The following is a 24,749-nucleotide window of genomic DNA, read 5'->3' as shown; positions in this document are numbered from 1 at the left end:
GATCCAATTTCTAAACAGGCAAATTTAACCAATAATAGGGTAAAATTGAAAGTCGTAATTATCTTTAATGCGTATTATGGAACAAATTTATATCCTATTTATATAGACTAACCATCTTATTACCAGTGTCATGAAGGAGAAGAAAACACCCTCTGAATCAGCTGCTGTAGTGAAAAAGCATACAAACAGGTTTTAGACCCTGTTATGTAAGTTTCAAGTTTTGTTTAAGCTAAGCGGTAAAGAAGACATACCAGGAACAATACTGTAATCAGGATGAATACTGATTTCTGAGCTATTTGAATAGTCACAGATATTAAAGGGGCAAAGTGATAACAAAACAGTTTCTAATAAATCACAAACATTTTAATGCAAATGTTTGAAATACTAATGTAAGGTCCTGAAAATCAGAAATACATCCTTGATAACCAATATATTTTTGAATATCAGCCAAACAGTTAGCAACAGCTGGGCCAAGGAATTCGAAATGCAACTCACATACTTGCAGAGCTCCACTTCTCTCTGCTCCCATATAAACAACATAGTAAGCCCAGGACTCCTCTACTTTTCCCTAAGCATCCTTCTGTTCTCGTGGTATGAAAGAAACACACTAGGTGCAACGAACCTTACAGAATTGCAATTTACCAATATATATTGTATGAACAGAGTAAAATTTATAAGCATTCAAAGATATGTATATAAGCAAATAAGAGAGCAAACCTATGCACCCAGACAGCATCTGGGGGACCACAGTATTGTTTGGTTTACTGGATCCAAGGTTGGAGAAAGGGCTCTGACCTTAGAGCCAGGAAACTGCGCTCCCTGCCCTGACCCTCTCCCCCTCATAGCCGGCAGAGAAAGAACTGCCCCGGTTACATCTCAATACTCAGAAAATAGAGTGCAGAGACAGCAAAAAGGGGGCGTTCCTAGGGACAGGGAGAGGAGGAAACCAGGTTGGACGCAGTATGTCATTTCCTATGGCTGCCCCAGCCTCCTTTCCTCCTCCTCCAAGACGCTGGTGCTAGATGAGCAAAATCAGCCATCTAGCAGCAATGCAGGATGGCTGGAAGGCAGAGACAAGATTGCCTCTGCAGCCCTCCCACCCTGCATTAGATAGCTGTCAGCCTCCGACTTCGGAAGTTGCCAACTATCCACATAGGATTGTGCCCTAAAGCATAATCATTTATACAAACCAAATTGCAGAGGAAATCAATAATTCCAATGCATGTACATCATATCAGTCAATTACAAAGGAAGTCAGCAGTTCCAATACATATACATCATATCAATCATGTCAGTCATCAGAACCGTGGCAATTTGGTGCACGTTTCTTATTTGCTTATATACATGTCTTCAAATTATTATAAATTTTACTCTTTTCATACAATACATGTTGGTAAATTACCGCTCTGTAAGGTTCCTTGCACCTTGCGTGTTTTTGTTGCATTTTGTTGAATTCCTACTTGCACTTGCTGGGGTGGAGTATTGGTCTCGCATCTAATAGTCAGCATTCTCTCTGTCACCATTAGTGCTGTTATATTCACAGAATATCAATGGGATAAAAGGCAGTCTGAAGGACCAGGTGCAGACAATCCATCAAGATAACCCACCCCTCCCCAATAAATACAGGACTTATACTTCCTAATTCAACACAATGGCTTATATGAGGATGGAGGATGATAAATGCTATACATTGCTTCCTTTCCTCCCTTCCCTAGCCCCACTCCTTGACTGAGGAAGGTTGGAGATACAGAAGAGATTCTAATTTACATTTCCAGCAGGCCAATGATGCCACACTGTGCCCTTTTCCAAACATGGCCCTGGCTATGCTCAAAAAGACGGAGATGAATCATGGGAAGGGCTGCAGCCTTCCCCTACTCCCATCCCAACAACCTCTACCTTGAAATTTCACAGTCCTTTAATTAGTATTGCTATAATTAGCAGTAGCTGATGTTTTAACAACTCCTGCCCTCCCTTGCTCCATTTGTAGACTTACTAACGGTATTTCTAGCATTTCTACGTTTTAATTATGCTTTCAAAATACCTTGCGAACTTCCTTGTCTGCAGAAATTGAGGGAAGCTTGCCAGCAGACCAGGCAACAAAGCGAAAAGACAAGCACTCTCACTCCTAATCTTGGCTCAGAGGTTTCTAGCATTAGCATATAAACACTTATACATAGTGTCCTTCTCTAAACGTCTCTGGCAGGTATGTCCCCCACCCACGCTACCCTTTGTCCTCTTTGACTAGCTGTTATGTTCCTACTGTACACTAATTGCCAATTTTACTCTGTCCCCATTTGGATAATCAAAAATCTTTTCTCCCTCATTCCCTAAGGAAGAGGCTTTCCTCCAGGAACCAGTTTTACAACATGTTCTATACCGTTTTTGATATTAAGTGCCAGCAATCTGCTTCCATTTTGGTTTAAACAGAGCCCTCCACTTCTGTAGCTGGCCCTGCACATGCAGCAGGTAGCATTACAGAGGAAACTATCTTGGTGGTCCTGGGTTTCAACTTCCTACTAAGCAACTTTAATTTTGCTTCCCAAGTGACTGGACTAAATATTACCATATGGTCTATACACTCATTTACAAACCCATCTCACTAACGAAAGAATTGTCTACTGCTCCAATCCCCAGGGGCATGAGAGGATATCCGTTCAGCCCTGATGATTCTGTACAAAAAGGATATACAGTCAAACAAGAAATCTTAAATAAGGCAGTCTCCACCATCAAAGTGCTCTGGATGGAAATGCCAGAGCCCAAAAGTGGTTTAGTAACTGCCCCCTGTCAAAATGTTCAAGGTGATCTTGATATGGACAATAAAATCAGGGAGGCATCCAAACGAGAATGTTTTATAGTAATGGATAAATTAATTATCATTACATAGGGTATATAATTATTAAGGAAGGCCCGGCTTGTCATATATTACTTGACCGTTATGTCCAATTCTTGAATGGAAGAACGGGCACATCAATTCAAGTTCCAGTCACAAGAAAGATATAAAATTTCTAAATACCACAAACGGCTTTGCACTAGAACATTGTCATGGAACAGACCAGAGGGGAGGATTATGGTTAAACCCTAAATTTAATCATAAGTGGCTATCAAATTCAATAAATATGTATACAATTGCCAAGAAAGCTCACAATCCAGTTGATTTACCAGTCCCCTCACTGGTAAAGAGGAATCTTAAAGAAAAGGACAAATGGGTCAAATATCTCCAGAAAACATGGATGTAAACTGCAGATAAGGAAAGGTACCACCAAGTTCAACAACAGGACTGAGGAACATGCTCTTTTAAATTATCTACCTGCCTCTTGGAAATTAATGAATGGTCAGCATAAATGGATTCTCCAAGGACTGATATTACAATATTGGAAGGACAAATGCTCACCTCCTATACTGCAACAGATTGAAGACCTTACACTTTCAATATTTGTACAGGTGGCATATAGAATGGATACTTTGAATGGATACTTATTTTGAATGGATACTTATTTGGATATCTGGCCCTCTTTTGTTGAAGTTTATGTATAATTGCTATATATATATATCATATGTACTCATTGCTATGGATATATAGAAATATGTGTCTGTTTATATTAAAAAAAAACCTGGGGAAACAATAAAAATGCATTTGTCCCTATGATCATTGTCTGTACCAGAGGACTGGAAAGCAGCCAACGTAACAATTTTTTAAAAGGAATCCCAGAAAATACAGGTCAGTTAGCTTAACATTTGTTCTGGGAAAATTGACAGAAAGTATTATTAAAGATAAAATTATAAAACATACAGAAGAACATGTTTTGCTGAAGAAGAATCAATATGGTTTCTGCAAAGTCAAGTCCTGTTTCACTAAGCATTTGATAAAGACAAAAAGAGATTGTGAAGAGCTCCAGAAGAATTTCTGCAAAAATTAGTGAATAGGAAATAAAATGACAAGTGCAGTTCAATGCAAGTAAGTGTAAAGTGATGCATACTGAGGCCAAAAAATCCTAAATTCACATATATATGGATGTGAACTGAATTGGCTGTGATTGATGATTAAAGTGATTTTGGTGTCACGGTTAATAGTGTAATGAAAATACTGAACCAGTGTGCAGCACCTGTGAAAAAGGCAAATTCCATGTTGGAAAGCATTAGGAAACGGATCAAAAATAAAACTGCCAATATCATAATGCTTTTATGCAAGTTACTGTGCAACAACACTTTGAATACTATGTACGGTTCTAATCACATCTCAAAAAGGATAATGTTGGGCTGGAACAGGTGGAGAAAAGATCAACCAACATGACCAAGGAACTGGAATAATTCTCTGATGAGGAAGGTTACATTTGGCGTTTTTTAATTTCGGAAAAAAGCAAGTAAGAGGCGACATCATAACGGCATACAAAGTTATGCTTATGCATGGCGTGGAGAAAGTGAAGAGTGATGAGAGGCTAGGGAATGTTGAGAGTTGTAGGACTTTTTACTGTCTAAACATGCAACAGGATTGTGCTCTAAGTCATCTAATGAAGTTGAATAGTGGGAGATTCAAGGTAGACAAAAGTAAGTACTTCTTCCCACATCGCACAGATAAACTATGCAATTCATTACCACAAGATGTGGGGATGGCCACCAACTACTTATATGGCTTTAAAGGAGGATTAGATAAATGTACCATGTACATTGATGGTGCTATATAAATAAATAATAATAATAATAAATTCATGGAAGATAAGGTTGTCAATGGATCCCAGTCCTGATGACTTTATGTAATGTCCAGAATTAGAGATAGCATGCTGCTACCTATTGTTGGGAAACATCAGCAGGAAAGAACTATTACACTCATGCTGTGCTTGTGGGCTTCCCCACTGGCATCTGAATGGCCAGTATGGGAGAAAGGATATTATTATTATTATTATTATTATTATTATTATTATTATTATAGCGCCATCAATGTACACGGTGCAGTACATAGATGTTTGACTACATAGGCCTTTTGTCCATCCAGAAGGGCTTTTCTTGTGTTCTTAAAAAGACCCTACATACTCTTATTCCTAATATCAAAATAAGTGACTGCAGCATTTCCTAATTAGAACATGACCACAAGTTCCAATTATTCTTAGCCAGATGCAAAACTTCCTAAAGCTTCCGCTTCCACAGATGCTTTGAATGCCAATGATACAATGAACAGCACAAGAGGAATCATGCACCAGCCCAGTGACAATAGCATCACTGATGATGCAGCCCAGTTAAGCAAAGCAAGGCCTTTAACTGTTAACTGAAAAGCAAATTATACACTGGAAATTATGTAATATTTTAGCAATTCCACACAATTCAAAATTTTGTAATTAATACAGCCTCTATCAGGGAAAGACTCTTTTCTGTACTGGTCCATCATGTCCTTCCCAGCGAGATCCATCTGGCGCCTTCACTGGGTACATTCAGATGCTAGAATAAGAACTTTCTCTTTGAGCAGGCATTTAATCTTTAATTTGTTGCTGTATTAACTTCATTGCTGGCTCTTTAAAAATATAAGTCTCTTTAATGTTCCAATGTTTAATTATACTGATATTTTCATTGTTGAGTTTATTGTTCTGGTTGTTATTTTATTGTTGGGTTTTGGTTTTTATGATTCTAAACCTCCCCAAGGGTATTTGCCAGTTGGGCAGTATAGAAATTTAATAAATAAATGAAATTTTACAATATGATTGGTAAAAAAGGCTTTATACATTTATTATTTTCTAAAGGATTCCCATGTGTCGCATGTGAGATGATACAGAGGGCAGTCAAGCAGGGATCTTGCTTTACTAACTTTTTCACAGCAACAACAGTCTATTGCAGAAACCAGAGCAATTTGTTAGCCAGTAATGTCCGAGGTTTAATATACAGTGAAAAGACTAACAGCTGTCAAATTATGAGTTTGTTTTTTATCAAGGTTTTCACAGATTCACAGTCGAAACAGCAACACATTACTAGACCTACCCACCTATTTTTCATTTAAGCTTCATCATGAAGCTATGTTGAGGTCTGAAGAGGTAAAAAATACAAGACAGACTGATACATGTGTAAGCTTTGCCAGCCTACTAGCTTATATTTGGTCATCACAGAGATGTTTTGAGTGGAGCGTAACAAACTGCTCACGCAAAGGAACTGTTACTTGTTCCTGGCAATGGGGCATAAAGGGCTGAAAACAATTTATTGCCCAACTTTCATTCATAAAATAATATGTAAATGAATTACACGGAACACTAGCATCGTCCTTTATTATCCCATAAATCCCATAGATGCTTCAGCATCTAACACCCTATTGTCATCTAGGCTCCATTCGGAGTCCTGCTTATCATTTATAAAACCCTATTTAGTTAGTTTTACCCTACCCTGGGCCTGTTTACATTTTCTTCCCCTCCTTATTACTTTACTATGATTTTATTAGATTGTAAGCCTATGCGGCAGGGTCTTGCGATTTACTGTTTTACTCTGTACAGCACCATGTACATTGATGGTGCTATATAAATAAATAATAATAATAATAATAACATATTGAGAGACTAGCTTCACCCTCTATTCCATGATACTCTCCAATATGTGCCTTAAATTAACAGCATAACCCTATGCATCCTCAGAAATAAGTTCTATTGAATTCAATAGGATGTACTCCCAGATAAGTGTGCATTGCTGGGGGGAAATGTGTATAACAGGGGTACCCATCAGATGTTTTTGGCATTAAATTACTATCATCCTGACTATTGGCCATGCTGACTGATGGGAGTTGGAATCCAACATCTGGAGGAACATAGGTTTCTCATTTCTGATGTACAAGATTACAACCATAAGACAGCACTCTTTGTCAATCTGTCAACATTGCCTACAGAGAGAGATTGTGGGGCTACCCCTTTACTGTGGAATAATTTGGATTGAAATAGCCTTCTTCTGTTGGTTTTAAAACATTTGGCAAGAGGGTGTTTGTTTTAAAGTACAAATGCCCTCCCAACTCGGCTTGGGAGAGGAACCTCTGATTTTTCCACACTTAAAAAGAAGCATCTGTGCAAGGCTGAAATCCACAGTATCAGCTCACGTTTACAGTGAGAGGTGGGCTTGGATGTGTAAAGTTTCAACCCACTAAGCCTCAAATTCCACTGGGTGGCCTTAGTTGTGTCTTATCTCAGCCTTACTGAGATAGATGATGCAAGGGTATTTTTGACAGAAAGTCAGGGTACAGGTCAAACAAATAAATAAAATCTATTAAGGATATACTATGTTCTGCATGTTTGGCACCAGGTGAGAAAGAACTATAAAAGTGCAAATCTGTAAAGATACAGATTAAGCTTAATTTGCCCCATCACATGTCTTGCTTCCCAAACACACAACTGGAATACTACATTATGCTGGTCTGCCTATCCCCCCATCACAGCCTGCAGGTAGAACTTATGTGGGTGGGAGGAGAATGGGTAGGATTACACCAAAAAATAAACAAACTACCACATACCAGAACCTTTACTTCCCAACCCCCGGCAATAGAATCTATGCATATTTGGCCTAAATCGGGGTAGGCAACATGTGACATGAGGCCCCCACTATCACTCAGTGCAGTCCCCATCACCCCCAAAAAACAGGGGGTAAAGGAAAATAAATTGGTGGTATGCAGGCTTACTAAGGACAGGTTTAGATGGTTTTCAAGCTGGGTTCTTTTTTGTTGCCACCAGAGCATGAATGCAGCCTACTAGAGTGAGGAGAAAATTAGCTCCTGGACCACCCAAAGTCACCCACCCCAGCCTAAATAAATCCAGCTACTGCTATTTTTACCTCAATATGTCCCATTGCTTCCAGTATCAAGAGCAGAGTTGACATGTTAAATTAACTAATACTATGGTCTAGTTTGCATGACGGCTTATCGTGTGGGTTAATCATGTGCAGCCACTGTTTTGAATATGCAACCTCTGATCAGGGCAACTGAACACTACATCAGTAGTTGGGTTAAATGTGGGTTTTTAACCTTTGATTAACTCACAATGGCCCCGGTTTGCGCAACGTGTTGCAAGCCCAATCAGAGGTCATATATTCAAAGTGATGGCTACATCCATTTCACACGCACCAGCATTTATTGTGGGTGAATTAACCCACGATAATTAATCAAACCACGAAAACCCACCATGTCATGCAAACCAGGTCTATGTCTTGTATCAGTTCTCATAATGTGTGGCCTGCCAAGATGACATATCCTACCAGTCAGTATATATGAGCCTGGCAGGGACTCGAAATATTTTTGATTCCTATGCAAGATTGCAAAAAAGGATAATTGCAGTGATTTATGCCAATCAAGGAAATATACACACATTTAACAGCCAGACAGTTTGGTTTGTTCAGCTGTCTCTGTTCAGTTTTCTCTTTTCTCTCTTAAATGTAGTCCTGCCATTTATTTCTCACCTACACACACTTAATGGTCCATAACATGGCTAACAGGCTTCTGATTCACTAGGCCAAATGCAGCAATGCCAGCCCATCTTAGACAGGCCCCACCACCACCATGGACATCAATATCCACATTAAGAGAGAGACAGACATGTGGTCAGCAATTCCAATGATCTGTTCATTCTATTAAAAGAGTAAATGGGAAAATACTGTTGCAGATATTAATCATCACAGAGACTAAACAATTCCTTAAAAGATCTCTTAAGATTAGGTTTTGGACTAGAAACAGCAAAATGAAATACTCTTTCCAACCTGAAAAGCTTTCCCTCATCTTAACACTGACTTTACTGCCTCACATCCAACTGAAGTATTGAATATGCAAGAAATCACCCGTATCCAGAACAATGTTCTAATGGTAATGTTAATGGTTTCTACAGTAAAATTTCCCACTTTATGCCAATGGGTAAAAGTGCAAATTCCTTTCCAAGTTTACAGGTGGAATTCTCTGCTGTCTTTTAGGCTGCATATCTTTAATATTGTTTTGGGAATTGTCTTCAAGCTTGACAGAGACTAGTTCAAGAAGATGGTACTTTAATCCATGTTGCACAAATTTGTATTGATCATGTATTTTGAACAGGAGATCTATTTCTTACTGTGGAGCTAAGTCAGCATACATAATGCTGAAACCTGAAGTTCTATTTAATATTTAATCAACTGTTGTGATATTAGCTATGCTACCACCAATTATACCCAACTACTGTGGCCTGAATTGCTTACATTTTACGTATCTATACAATTGATTGAAATAACCCTAGGTTGTCAGTACAACATAAACGAACAGTATTCTAGTCAACGATTTATTAAACTGCACAATATAAAGCTCTGTAGGAGCTCAGACACAAACAGAGCAACATACACACACAGGTGCTTCCCATTCTTATCTGCCTGGAAAATACTCTTTCTCATTGCAGGCACAGAGCATTTTTCCAGCTCATACAAGAGACTGTGGATGTCCCGAAGTACAAGGGCTGTATGTGCTTATTGAAGCCAATGTGTCCATATGATAATAGGGCATGATGAAACCAGTGGACTGTGGTTTGAATGTGCACACTGACAAAGAAAGCCATGAAATCAAGAAAAAAAATTTAATTACGTGACCAATCAGTAGAAGCAGGCTTCTAAGCATCAGCAAGATGGTCCTAATTCTAAACACCTCTTAATATTTGATACAACATATGCAGTTTACATAGCACATTTATCATATTATACAGCTCAAGACAGTGTTTATAAGATTATCCCTTTTCTTCTAAGACTCACCCTTTGAGATAGGTTAAGATGAGAAATAGTGACTAGACCAAAGTCATTCAGTGAGCTTCATGGCTGAGTGGATTTGCATCAAGGTCTCTCCAGTTCAAAGTGAACATTATGCCTACTGCATCCCAAACCACGTGTTAACTGTTGGGTTGTTTAGCTCCTACACACAGCACTCAGGTTTGTATGGCACGCTCAAAAATCTACGAATGGGCCAATCATAGGCTGTTAATTAAAAGCAGAAGTGGTAGGCGTGCTGCAGGCAGTGCGCCTACTGCATCCCAAACCATGTGTTAACTGTTGTGTTGTTTAGCTCCTAAACACAGCACTCAGGTTTGCACGGCATGCTCAAAAATCTACAAATGGGCCAATTGTAAGCTATTAATTAAAAGCAGAAGTGGTAGGTGTGCTGCAGGCAGTGCGCCCGCTCCCACTCATGCACGACATCCCATGGATTGTTTAACTGATGTGCTGTCATTATATGCAAACCAGCTCCTAGGTTCCCCTGTGCAACCAAGTAATACAAAAGCTGTAACAACAGTTAATGCTACAAGGAAAATGTAGTTTGTAATTAGAGAGTGAATAATAATGGAGGTGAGCTGAGAAATTAACAACATAACCAGAATAGTTTTAGTGTTTATAATTTATATTGTTTATAAAATTTAATTGCAAGCCTAACATTAATTTACGCCTCATGTGAAATTTGGTGAAAAGATGGGATTAACATTTCCTAATGAAAACACTGGGTTGGATCTAGACTTAGTCATGCTTAGAGTAGACCCACTGAAAATAGAATTTAGTCATGACTAAATTAAGCCTCCAGGTAGATGACATTGTTCAATCAAGTAAGCCATAAGAAAGGCAAACTGAGAAGTTCACCCTATTGCTTTGCTCCAACAGGAAGTCAGTGGCTACATCATCGAGTTCACATTAAAAAAATGGCATCTTGAACAAGGACTAGATAGCTGTCATCTTAATCTTGTCCTGCATCTTGCCTTTCCTAAAGCAAGTTGAAATCAGGAACGGGGCATGTCATCGGCTTGGCCTCTAAACAGCTACAGAAGAGCTCATCATGGATCTTCTTTCTGCATGGATGCATAGTTACAACTCAATTTCTTCTCCTGGGACACCTCTGGATTCTCTATGCAGAGGCTTATACAGGAGGTGGCACTGTGGTCTCATGTGGCACATGAAGGAAATATGTGCACTTGGTTTAGCATGGAGGGAATGTGTAGTTTTGCATAGATTTAGAAATATCCTGGGGGTGGGAATTGAGTTTCCGTTACAACGGAGCATCCATTAAGCATATTTGTTGAGTACCAGCCTGTGCTACATGGATTTAAACAGTCCCTCCCTGATCAGCAAATATTTGATAAGCAGAAATATTAAAGAGCAAGAAATATTTATCAAAAGGCAAAGCAGCTTATTGAAATGGATAGCATTTTCATGTGCTAATGTTTGACTCTTACTGTAAAGAAGTGTCTGTCTCTCTCTTGAGTAGTGTAGAGAGCATTTACTTAATAAATGTGATAATGCACAGCTTCATTTCTTTGTACACAAAGCAAAAGGAAGAAAATCATGTTTTAGAGTTATGAAAGATTTGTTCATGTGAAATATGAGTCAAGGTCTTTAGTTCACTAGGATTTGTTTTTGTTTTTTAAGGAAGCACCACTTTCATGACTGGGAATGTGAGGAGCCACCCTCCAACTGCTGCTGCACAATCTTCATTTCACCAGGAATCATGCAGAAACAGAGTAGATGCTGACAAGTCACATTCATTCTGGACCAAACTACAGCTACAAAGATCAGCCAAGGTTTTATGTATTGGGGAACCAATTGTACTTGGCAAATACAATTCAGTACTGAGGTTTAGCATTTAATGAAATCGTTTCCACTCTTTCCCTTTTTCCAGTTTCTATACAGCTGCAAGGACTGACAATAATAAAAAAGGATGAGTACACAAACTTTCTGCCAAGACATCACTGAGGCATTAGCTAGACCTAAGGTTTATCCCGGGATCGTCCTGAGGTCATCCTGTTCATGTATGACACACAGGATATCCCGGGAGCAGGCAGGTCTAGCTGCCTTAGGTCTAGCTGCCTTAGGTCTAGCTAAGGCCAGAATTGGGATGAAGTGTAACTTCACTGCATGCATAGCAATGAATTCATTAATAGCATGTCATGCTAAAAACTGAAGGAATTATGAAGTGGGGATTTCCCCATCAAAAGATGTTATCCCCACGCATAAGGCTCCCCTTAGGGTAAGTTTGCCACAATATTTATTTCTTTTATTTAAGGGATTTATACTACACCTTCCAACAGGTTCTCAGGGCTACTATAATAGTCAATTAAGGTTTCAGTTAATATAGCCTGATTTCCTAAGACTAGTCAGAAAGCATCCAGTGGGAATATATAATATTGCCTTTTCCTCACTGATATAATACTGAAAATAATTGAGATCACTGTAAATATTGTTTACAGTATGCAAGACTTGCAAGAATAATATATGCTCCACCTGCCAACAATAATTTTCTGTCATTTATTTTGCACTCATAGCTCCCTTTTCTGAAAGGAGTGTGAGGTGGCATACATGACTCCCTCATCCCCACTTCATCCTAACAAACAACAACCCTGTAAGGTAGCTTAGGTTAAGACGCAGAGAATGACTGGCCCAAAATCAACCAACAAGTGGCAGTTTGAGACCAGGGCTTCCCAGTCTTGAGTCCACACAGATACTTTGGCTAGGGAGGTTTAGAATTTGGTGGAAACCGCCTACTCTAATTCCCCACCCACCCCACCTCCCCAATTTGGTGTCACTAGCATTTTTTGGCATTCACACTGATGTGTCAGCAAATGCAGATAACGGCTGGAATTGAAAGACTGTTTCACCTGCTTAAGAAACTTCTGCATGCACATGGAGGGGTTGCTGATTTTCTCTTCAAGCTGATCTTTTTCCAATGCATTTAATGCCACCACCATGATTAGTCCTCTGACATTCAGGAGTGGCTTTTCAGAGTACAAGAGACTGTGGCAATAATTGTAGGGGTGGGGGTGCTTGGGAGCTTCACTACACAAAAAGAATACTATGTGCCTTTAGAACTCAACAAAGATTCACAAACCCAGCTATCAGAATGTATTATTTGCATTTCTGCTATTTTATGATCTCAGCTAAATTTGGACTTTCCTCCATTATATCTTAATCCATGTATATATAGGTAATATCCAGTACTACTTCAGCACTTCATACATGTGATAAAAAAGACTCGGGACTATCAACAACTAGTTCAATTTTAAGGTGTGCCAACCCCTTAGCTTTCAAATATATTTTCATTTTAGCTTTCAAAGACTGGGTTTGGAAGTCACAAGAAGCCATAATGGGTAATTAAGCCATGATGACTTAATTAACCCATCATGGATTATCGTGTCATCCGGTAGGATTTTTTTAACCCACAATGGCTTATTTGGCCAAAATCATCTACTCAGATAACACACAGTCTGCAGAGTGGATTACTGTGTCATCTGATGGTCACTGTGACTTATTTTGGTCAGCTAGAGAGCAGTGCGGCAGGAGCGGTCAAAACTGCTGCTGCTCTGCACCTTGCCAGCTGTCAGTGTGCAGGGATTTGATGATGCATTGGGTGCTTCCTGAGTAGTTGAGGCTGTGTATGAAGTTTTGTCCCGATCCTGCAAAGCCACTTCCCCCTTTTTAGTGCATTTGGGACTTTCACTCCTTGGCGAGTGTTCCTGTAGGTGTTCGATAGTGGATCAGATGCCTCCTGATTGGGGGAGGCTGTATATGAAGTTTTGTCCCAATCCTGCAAACTTCAAGCGCTTCACAGATGAGATAGCCCCACTGATCTATTGGAGGACTGCAGCAGGACAGAGGGTGGGGGGGGGTGAATCAAACTGCACACAGTAGCTTATTAGCCTGCTTGTGTGGCAGGGGATCGTGGGTTATTTAAAAAATAAGCTACTGTGAGTAGGTTAATAACCCATGTTGGGCTAGCATGATATCCAAGTGTGGCCAAAGAGTAGAAATGGAACTCAACTCTCTAAACTGTTGCTTGAAGAGCTGCTAATCATTCAGAGCCACAGCATTCTGATAATGATTCACTTCTGTTCCTTTTATTATCTTTAATTTCCAGCTTGTATTCTGACAAGTAGATACTTCGACAAAAAAAATCTTCAACTTTGGGGAAATCTTTCCCCTCTGCCCATGACATCAACATGGTTTTAGTAAATAAAAAAAAAGTTGTCATTTTCAAAACGATTAAATGCTCAACAGCACTGCCACCTACAATTGCTTTGGGGAACTATTATGCTTGATAATTCCCAAATCCATATAGTGCAAAACCTTAATTATGCCAAATCAAAGTCCCACAAAAATGTGCAAGCTTTTGAGATCTCAAATCTCTTCATCAGGCAAAAAGCAGGTTTGCAGGATGGGGAAAATGGTGGGGAGAATGAAAGGCTGACTAGATGTCCGTGTGCTCAGCATCTTAAGATGAGGAGGAAGAGGGGTTGCAGACATTCAAATTAGGCCCTGCCAGAAGATGTGATGATTTCAGGTTTCAGTGCCCCTAGGTCCACTGGGTAGAAGAAAGTCTCAGACAACTGTAGAACCCCCATGTTTAAAAATATAACATCCAGCTGTTAACCCAAAACATTCAACATCCACAATGAACCAGACAGGTTCTTTGGCTGGTGGAAAAACAGTAGTAGAGAACAACCAGGCAGTCTTTATATTAACAAAGCTGGAGAGTCATAAAAGATATTGGAAGAGTATCTACTTCAGCAGATAAAATAATTGTGCTGAAAATTACTGGAATATTGTTTTCAATCTGGAAAATTTAACTAATGTGTGTGTGTGTGTGGGAATCTCGAGACCAATGATTCATTTTCTCTGGAAACAGGACCAAGTGTCAGATGTCTATGAACTAATGCTGGAAATATATTGACTAACACTGCTAACTAAAGCTAAATTCAGTTGGGACAGCAACTGGTCTAGTAAGACCTTTTAATTTTCATGCTTGAACAAACCTTACAATTCTAGAGTACAGCAACTTTACAGTTAGCCATTTACCAATTCATCTGGAGGGAATAACAGTTCCTTCAAGGCAAGTAACTTGCCTAACCTGTCACTCAAGATGCCCTACAATACATACGGGCTAGAAGACTGGTAACATTTTTGTGGGCTTTCTATACCTATCTGCAATACTTGAAGTAGGCAGTTCCATTATAGAACCTAAAGAGAACGCTTATCTGAGAATCGGTCAAAGTCTGAATGCATCTGCACACAAAAAATAGATAAGAAACCCCACTAGAAAGGTAACATTCGCACTGAACGGCACTAAAAAAACAAACCCTGCATCAAATCTAGTCATAATATTCTGCAACACGTGGCTGAGAAATCTATCTGCCACAACCACATTCCATTACAGCTCCCTATTCTGAGTGTGTGAGACCACTCCTAAAAAAATTAATAGATAGAGTTACAGTGGCTGCATTTTTCTTTTCCAAATGCACTGTCAGAAAAAAATCGCAAGCTAGAATATTTTAAATTGAGCTCTGAAAGAGACAAGTCAAGAATGGATTGCTTAGTCTCTTTGACTTAACTGAAGTACACACAAAGGAGCTGGTAATCTGGAGCAACAAACTACCCAATAGAGATTCAGGTAGTACAGGAAGTACAACATTAACATTGCTAGGTGCTTCAGACAACCAGCTAACCATGGATGCAGCTACTACAGAGCAAAATTATAAATATCAGCCAGTCTTCTGAAACATGCCTAAATATTTGAAGAGGCCCTTTAGCAGCTAGCTATGAAGAGGTTTCCAAAAAATGTGTACATATTGCAGTGGCTCCACTTGGAGGCTGTTAACACATATAAGCAGCTTGCCATGTGGATGAGCAACTATTTCGTGGCAGCTAGTACCAACATGAAGGCTCTCCAGGCAATATGGCCAGTATACCCAACAAGCAGCTTTCACAAAAGGTTGCCGTGCATGCAATTCTAGACGCTGGACAGGGAGACACATAAGTGGTTGGAAAAATACCTGCTTGTTAGGGAAGAGAAAAACTGGATTCAGGGGACATATCAGATAGACACTTAAATACAAATAGTCTAAAATTATATAACATTAGACCTTTCTATATCTTAATTTGTAGTAGCAATTGTACATTCTCTAAGCATGCAATTCTAGTAACAGAACTCCCCCAAAGTAGAGTTTTTGGTCAAAAGGAACTAGAACTTTTCAATATATATTGTTTTGGATTTCTCTCTCTCCCTTATTTGTATTTGTTCTATTAGTGCTGCGCTTCTACATTGCTTTACCACTAAGATAGTTCTAGTGGGGTTTGGGAGGTGCTAGAAAGTCTCGGTAATTTCAGGATCTCAGACATGCAAACCTTGATCACATAAAAAAGCAAATGCCTTTTTGAATAGCAAACAATGAAAAATAGAAATGTACTTTCTCCCATAGATAAAATAGGTATTTGTATCAACAAAATACAGTGGAATGAGTTTACCCTCATGAAGCAGATCTTTTAACCACAGTCTTTCAAAACAATGTCTAAACATGACTCAGTATGACAAATATTAGCTGAATGGCCTGGTTTGCCCATAGCAACATCCCAGAGTATGGCCTGATTCACACATAAGGACAACCCTTTAGTATGGGTTGTCATTAAATCATGGATTGTTCTTGAATCACGTGTTGCTCTCACGTGCAAGCCCTGCAGTATGGTTTAACTATGGATTGTTAACCACGAACGACACAGAATTCACAATCCAAAATAAACCATGGATTCGCTTCCTAGTATACAATTGAAGTGTATTATTTCCATTGTACATATCTAGATAATTACATTACTTTGGCCCACTGCTTCCCTTCTTTATTTTACAGAGGAACTTTAGAGCTATAATGCTGCACTAGACACACATGCTTAAGCCCAATGATACATCTGCATGTGTAACTGTCTTTAGTGCTAAAGCTTTAAATTATACTTTGGTTTAAAATCAGACCAATGATGAAATTGGATGATGTGCTTTCCCTAGAATCCTCAATATTTTTCCACTACTCTAGGCTCAGAGAAGTTAGTATGGGTGAAATGTTCTACTAGAATTCCTTGTACCTATGAGGGAAGGTTACATCAGCTGGGATTGTTTAGCTTGGAGAAGAAGACGCTGAGGGGAAACATGTCAGAGGTGTACAAAATTATGCATGGTATGGAGAATATGGATAGGGAAACATTTTTCTCCCTCTCTCAAAATACTAGAACCCAGGGTCATCCCATGAAGCTGATTGGTGGGAGATTCAGGACAAATAAAAGGAAATACTTCTTCGCACAGCACATAGTTAAATTATGGAACTCACTACCACAAGATGTACTGATGCCCACCAATTTGGATGGCTTTAAAAGGGGGTTGGATAAATTCCTGGAGGCAAAGGCTATCAATGACTACTAGCCCTGATGGTTGTGTGCTATCTCCAGTATTTGAGGCAGTAAGCCTGTGTGCACCAGTTGCTGGGGAACATGGGTGGGAGGGTGCTATTGCACCATGTCCTGCTTGTTCATCCCTGGCCAATGGCTGGTTGGCTACTGTGTGAACAGAGTGCTGGACTAGATGGACCCTTGGTCTGAACCAGCATGGCACTTCTTATCTATCCATTCCCACTGGCTTTTACCACTGGTCCAAAACAGAAGCTTTCTGTACTGTTGGTTGGTTACTGCAGCACCTACAGCCAGTACTTAAGAAAAAGGGAGATAACTCTTGGCAGCAGAAAGCATTTACATTTGGCAGGTGATATTACAAAGGTTAAACTCACCTAGTTTTATTTATTTTTTCAATACTTTTCTAGACACTTCATTTCATATCTGCTTTTATACAAGCTTCATTTAATATATGTTCAATATACAGTCAATTAAAAATACAAGTATTTTTTGTTAGAATTATAGAAATATCTTTCTGGTTTCAATTAAAATTGCAAATGTTAGAATAGTTTTACTACTATGTTACCCAATATTAATTTAGCAGCAGTAAGGTATTTGAGCTATTGATACGGAAGTGACATACTCTTCCCAGAAGCTCTTAAGACATTCTGAGACAAGCACAAGACAGGACAAGGCTTTGGAAAGGAATATATTAACTCCTCATTTACATAGGTCAAGAGAATCTGACAGCCCAAGACAGTTGCCAAGTCAGCAGAAGGAACAGTAAGCATTATTTTTGTGCTGTTTTAAAATACCCACTATGGGGGTATTTTACACAGAATGTTGGGAGTATAAATTAAAGGCTATTAATTCATTTTAAACGAAGTATTTAGAATCCAATAGCACAGGATACATTAAGATGTTAATTTTATAAATAATTTATTTATATTCTATCCTTCAAACAGATTTTTCTTGGCCAGCTTTAAATCCAAATAAGCAACCAAATTACTACATTCAGACATAATGCTAAAATACAGTTTGTTACGAGAACAAGCCTAAATGAGCCTCGGGCTCACATGCTTTCCTGCCTCTCCCCTCCTCCAGAGCAGCCACGAGGAGCTCAGAAACTTTTGCTAACATTTTAGATGAACCAATTTAGGGTGAAATCCTATAGTTAGACCATAGCCTCTGAACGACTATCCTATGCAGGGCGGCTGCAGCACAGAGGAGAATCTCTCCTCTGTCCGCCCTGTAGTTTTTGCTAAACGTTTGATTTTGAGTATCTACCCAGGGAGCTTCAGAACAGGAGGTTGGGAGGTCGTCCAGCACAAAGGAAGCTGCATAAAGGAGCTTCTGCAGTCTTTCCCCCTCCCCAGGAACACCCCCTTTTCAACCTCTCTGTGCTCCATCCCCGAGTGCTGGCTCTGATTTCGGTTCCCAGAAAATGAAAAATCCAATGGCCATCTAGACAGTGTGTAATGAACATAACATAAGAAGAGCTATCCTGGATCAGACCAAGGGTCCGTTTAGTCCAGTACTCCATTCACACAGTGGGCAATCAGCTGTCAACCAGGAACTCAGAGCAGGACACAGGTGCAACAGTACTTTTCCACTATGTTCCTCAGCAACTGGACCATAGGACTGTACCATTAGAGTGCTGTCTGACTCCTAAAGTTTGATAAATCTCAATTACGGTTAGAAAAACAAGCTATGGTTTGTCTTGTTTCCACTAACTACAATTAGAGTTAACTACCATTTGTCCAGATTTGGATGACAAGACAACCTGCAATTTATCTAGAATGGAAACAAAAGCTTTTGAACTCCTCCAGGTGGGTCAGAGGGGACGGGAGGCTCTCATACACTCAAATCAGTTCAATTATATTATAGTAGTTTTTCTGAAGGTAAGACAACCTGAAAGGTCTGAAAAATTACATATTTAAATAGTCAAGGAGACACACAAAATTATACAAGTTTTACAGTGTTTCTTCAGAATATAATATAAAGTACTTATATAAAGTACCTAATATAAAGTACTTATTAAAGTCAAGTACACTCCCAGGTAAGGGGTTTACTGAATGAACATGAAAGCATAAACCTTTACTGAGGCTACCTGATACATCTAAAATACATATTTTATTTTCAAACCAACAGAATACAATACAACATAGTCTTAAGACATCTGCAGACTATAAGAAAAATCTCACAATATCAGTATTGGGCAAAAGGCAGGATACAAATAAATAAATAAATAAATAATATGAAGTCTATTGTTCAAATACATGAATATCTGCAGTATTTTTGTTTTGTTTTTTGCATTTTGGCATACATTTTTGCTAACATGTTTGTGAACAGTGTGCACAATCACTTGATATGCTAATATTTTAAAAAGTTCCTTGAATACTACCACACATGAAAAAAATATCATGTCAAAGCTCCAATTAAGCTAGGACTATACACAGGTAGAGGCATTAAATGACCAGACTTTCTGATCACTCATATGCACAGTAGAATCATATTTTGTAACAGTTCTCCATCATCTTTGTTCAATAAATACTATCATACATCAACCCCTATGGTTCACAACTGGGTCTCAAGATTATTATTTCCCCCTGGCATCTCTTACTATTGTCCATCCATTTATTTAACCAATAGAGAGAGTCATCATCTGTAGAACACAGCAGTGGCAGCTGGTCCCTTAGGCACCATGTTATATTATTGTTGGCTCCATGGAACTCTGTGTACTTTGGCTTCTCCGTCATTGTTGCTATCAATAAGTTCTAGTAATGGATTTTTCAAGAAAAACCCCCAGCATGTATATAGACAGCAAGATGAACTACTTGTCTGCTTCTCAACTACACAGAAAGGAACTGTAATGCCAAGCAGAACATTTGCTACACCAAAAATGTTAATATATGGGTTTCCCAGTGACTCAGTTAGACAGACTCTTCTGCCTAACCTACAACAATAAGGCTGCAATCAACAATTCCTCTTAGTTTAACCCGCAAGCTCAATTAAATACAAATGAACGTTTAATTGCACCTTAGCTAGCAGTCTTCGCTGTTTGCAAGATTGCAGCCCCTTGAACAAATACCTCATTTCAACTGTCTAGCTAAGACACCTCCTATCTTCGTTACTAGTGGTAGCCATTCCCGAGTAGCCCAGCATTGTCTGAAGCTCGTAAAGCAGGATCCAAGGCACAGCTGACTCACACACCGAAGGGAAGTCAGCAAACCTGAAAGACCTTTTCACCTTTATTTTCTTCCTTAAGACGAAGCACACACAAACTGTGCACACAGTCGCCGGCTTATCTCACCAGACCTGCATTAATATATCACTACTACCCCGCGCGTCCGGGCACCTTTTCTTTGTTTAAGAAAGAAAGAAAGAAACCCTGTGTGGCAAGGCAAACCAGATCAAACCCCCCTTCCCCAAAGGAGGGGCAGTATTGATGCTGTGGCCTCGCCTGCTCTACGGCTTTCCAGAGAGCCGTCCTGAAATAAGGGATATCTTTTATGTACCAAGGTGGACCGTGATGGGGTGGATTAAGGCGCAAGCATGATAAAGCTAACCCCCACCGGGTAGCGTATCCAGACACTATACCCAGACCCCTATATACATATACATGAATATAATCAACATTACTGCTTCCTTGGAGCCCCGCCCCCTGTTTCCTATCCATGGGAAATATCCCCACCACCATCTCCCCGCCACCCACCCGTCCCCCCAGCAACCAGCTCAAGCCTCCCCCTTTTCTCCACAGGCGCTTCCAACACTTCTTTCAACAAAGCCGCCCAAACGCGCGTCTTCCCCGCCTTCGCCACGACATGGCATACGCCAAGGGGCATTGAGGGACGAGTGGCCGTGCCTCCCCAGGGGGGAGCCGGCCTAGGCAGCCCCCTCGTCTCCCTGCCGCCGGAGGGTGGCTGGCTGGGAGTGAATCCCAGACACAATGAAGAGCAAGCGGGGGGACTCACCCACAGCTCCGTGCCCCAGCTCATGGCGACTCCGCTGGCAGCGCAGGCTCCGCCGCCGGCGCTCCTTTGTAGCTCTTCTTGTCACTTCTCCCGCGGCTCTGGGCGCTACCGGGGACGACGACAACGGCTAGCTGCAACACACACAGCCTTGTTGTCCCCTCAGAAGCAGCGCCGGAGCCGCTGAAGGCTTCCTTGCTCTTGGCGCCTTAGAGGCGGTGGCGACGACGGAGGCGGCAGCGGCAGCAACCGAAGCTCCAGCTCCGCCTTGCTTGAAGATGGGAATTGGGAAAGGAGGGAGGAGGAGGAGGAGGAGGGGGCAGCCGCGGTGGAGGCTGGGAGAGGGGCGGGCTCGGCCACTGCAGCCGCTCCCTGGGGAGGACCCGGGACGAGACGCGGACCGAGCTGCCTCTTTCGGGGTGGCGCGCTCACTGGCACGTTTCCCGCCACTCAGAGAGAGACCGAGGCTGACTCACCTTTCCTGGCCAGTTCTACACGCAAGCAGCGCAATGGAGAGGTTAGGACCTTGAGGGAACAAGAGTAGACTGCCCTGGGTCGCTGCAGGTGAGACACCTTTCCGCCCCCCTCTGCGGTGTTAAATAAAAAACAACTGCTCACGGTAAGTAACAAACCAAGCATATTGAAGAGAAAGCGCAAAATCCAACCTAAGTCCAACATAAAAAACCCACTGAAATGAATGAGATTTAAGTTAATCGTGACTAAATTAAGTTCCATTTATTTTAGTAGGTCTACTCTAAGTCTGACTTACGTTGGGGTTTGCCCAAAGTTCTAGCCCAACCTTTTCCGAGCTGTGCTGTGCTATCTTTCTAGTGGGGGGTAGCATTAAAAAAAAAAGGCGAATCCGGCGTTGGCAGTCTTGTATTAAAGTACATTCTATCATCTCTAGACACGACCACCTCTTTTTATGTTTTTTTGTGAACCGCCCAGAGAGCTCCAGCTATTGGGCGGTATAGAAATGTAATTAATAAAATAAACAAATAAATAAATGTTTTGTTTTATTGCAGAGAATGAGTGGGAGAATGCCTCAAGGTAGAGACAGGCATTTCATCCTCTTGGCCAAATTTAAAAACGGGAGGTACAGATTCAAGGTTTATTACTTGTCTATTTTTGGATAGAAGCTGCCCTCCCTTCGCAAAGAAAATGAACTCTGTATGTGCTTACAAGCACTCAGTCTGAATTGCTGGGATTTGGTGTTTTCATGGTGGAGGGCATTTTGCCAATCTCAAGTTTGAGGAGGAAGGAGACTTCAATGTTTCATTGCTGCTGGAGCAACTGAGGAAATGAAACAGTCGGCTGTTAATTGGTGTTTGGGGTGTGGAAGTCACACCCTAACCTCCAGTAACCCCCAGGTGTTTCTAAAAGTGCTGTAGGTAAGATAAACAGGTGCCCGTGCAAAGTGGCTTAGGATAGAATCCTGTGCATGTAGTGGGGGGTTCTGTCTAAACAACTCCCAGGATGTTTAGGGAGGTTGTAGGACTTTTCTCTGTCTAAACGTGCAAAGGACGGCATCCTTTTAGGAACATAGGAAGTTCCCTTATTCAGAATCAGACTATTGGTCCATCCAGTATTATTGACACTGACTGGCAGTGGGTTTCAGATAGAATTCTTTTCCTGGCCCTACCTGGAGATGTTAGGGATTGAACGAAGGACCTTCTGCATGCAAAATCCAATAATCATATTATTATAGATGAAGTCTCAAATTGGAAAAGCCTCATCATTTACCTTTTACACCAAGGGTGAGCAACTTGTCATCCTTCTAGATGTAGTTGGACTTCTATTCCTATCAACCCCTGTCACCATAGCCAATGGTGAGGGATAATGGGAGATGCAGCTCAACAATATCTGGAGGGCCGCAAAATGTCAACCTGTGTTTTACACTTTCGGTTTGCTTTTGTATTCATGCAGTGTACCAGTGTTCAATATTCCAGTAAGGATTATTCAGGAGAAAGTAGTCTATCATTTCTTAACTATTAGAGACGCTGGTGCAAATGTTCTGTAGACATCAGAAATTCAATCCAGTAGTACAATAAGGCTCCTGCAATAATAAGCAACAACACCAAGGGGATCTTCACCAAGATTTTAATGTCTACATTAATGTCTAAATTTAAACAAATGAAATCTTATGCAGTGAAATCTACAAGTCAAGGTTTTCTTTAAATTTTGCCCAATTTTTTGTGTGCATTTCATGTCTGGAGTGTGGTTTAAAGGTAACAATTGACCAATACTAATTTTAAAGCTTGTATGAGAGCTTTCATCTAAAATCAACATCTAAAATCAATAAATTCATCTAAAATCAATAAAATCAGCCAAACAACCAAATCCTGTGAGATGATACATTCCTCGCTTTGTGCACTCTGTGCCATGTGGTTGGCATAGATGCAAGAAACATCAACCTCAAGCTTTACATCGGGAGAAATTTTCCTGAGGATTTTCATTAGGAATATCATCCTGAGGATTTTCATTGGAAATCTCATTCTAAATGTTATCATTGTGCACTTCCTCTTCCTCCATTGCACTTCTATTACTCCAACCATGGCCAGCACAAAAAACCATACATTGTAGTACATAACAGACATCCTAATTTGCACTCACAGGCATGTTCAAAACCTGATTTGCAATTGCAAGCAGCCAGGTGAAGGAGATTTTTGGGAGCTGCAGCCTGTAATGTTCGAATGGGTTTCAGTGTATCACCATCCAAAAGTCCGCTCAATCCCAGAGCTAACAGATTAAAACCAAAATACCTCTGGACCTGATAGAAATATCTGAGACTATGCTGTCTTGCTACAAGGTCAAATTGTGCATGTAATCATTGGCTGCATACACCTTTTTTATACATGTGGTACCTTTTCTCCTTTATTTATTTATTGCATTTTTATACTGCCCGATAGGCGGAGCTCTCTGGGTAGTTCACACTAGATCATACACACACACACTCTTTCCCCCCAAAAGCCTGTGAACCGCATCATGGGAACCACACCAGGTTTGGTGAATGCAGCAAGGGAAGTGTTTCTTCTGGGTTGCCCCATACAGTGTCCATGGTCCGGAACAGAATTCTTCCCTTTGACAAACATTTGATATTTCACTTTGACAGACAACCAAGAAAGACTCCCAAAGCAGCTTATAAAGATTAGTATTGAGACAATTCTTGCCCTCAGGATTACAATCTAAAAGACATGGCACAAAAGGAAAAGGGATTTTCAGGCACTAGTTCTTAATTTCAAAGTTTTTATTTTTGTTCTTTCTGGCAGGGAAGGGTGAAACAAGCTCCCTGCAGCTCTTGCTTCTCTGTTTGATGCATGGGGCTATGTTGGTCTCCTTCTTGCCATGAGCTTTCTGCTGTAAATAAAAACCTCACTGTAGACAACAAATTTATGATCCTAGGTGATAATAGAACCCACAACTGTAGTAGTTTACTGTATTCAGACAATGGCCACCATTTTTTCAAGATGGAAGCTATTGCTCAAATGGGATTGTTTGGGACATTTAGTACATTGTTCAGGAGGCAAAGCTGCAATTATGTACCAAATTTCAGCTTTTTTCACATTTCTTCCAGGTTCACTGGCTTTTGGGGGCTGAAATTCCTGGACTACTCCTGAAGAGAAGTGGAACATCTCTAGCCTT

At 40.4% G+C, this 24,749-nt stretch overlaps 1 protein-coding gene across 3 annotated transcripts in view; it reads right to left on the bottom strand.

The window, feature by feature from the left end:
• FNBP1L (formin binding protein 1 like) overlaps nt 1–21,390 on the bottom strand; it is a 75,846-nt gene extending 54,456 nt beyond the window's left edge. For all 3 annotated transcript variants that reach the window (XM_063135921.1, XM_063135901.1, XM_063135912.1), the window contains exon 1: nt 21,111–21,390. In XM_063135921.1, coding sequence (XP_062991991.1) covers nt 21,111–21,134 — 24 coding nt within the window. In that variant the 5' untranslated portion in view covers nt 21,135–21,390. The remainder of the gene's footprint in view (nt 1–21,110) is intronic.
• Nucleotides 21,391–24,749: the final 3,359 nt, after the last annotated feature.

Source organism: Elgaria multicarinata, chromosome 1 (assembly GCF_023053635.1).
Source record: "Elgaria multicarinata webbii isolate HBS135686 ecotype San Diego chromosome 1, rElgMul1.1.pri, whole genome shotgun sequence".
In the NCBI taxonomy this organism is placed as follows: domain Eukaryota; kingdom Metazoa; phylum Chordata; class Lepidosauria; order Squamata; family Anguidae; genus Elgaria; species Elgaria multicarinata.
The sequence above is the reverse complement of the archived record's forward strand: the minus strand, read 5'-3'. Positions and strand labels throughout refer to the sequence as shown.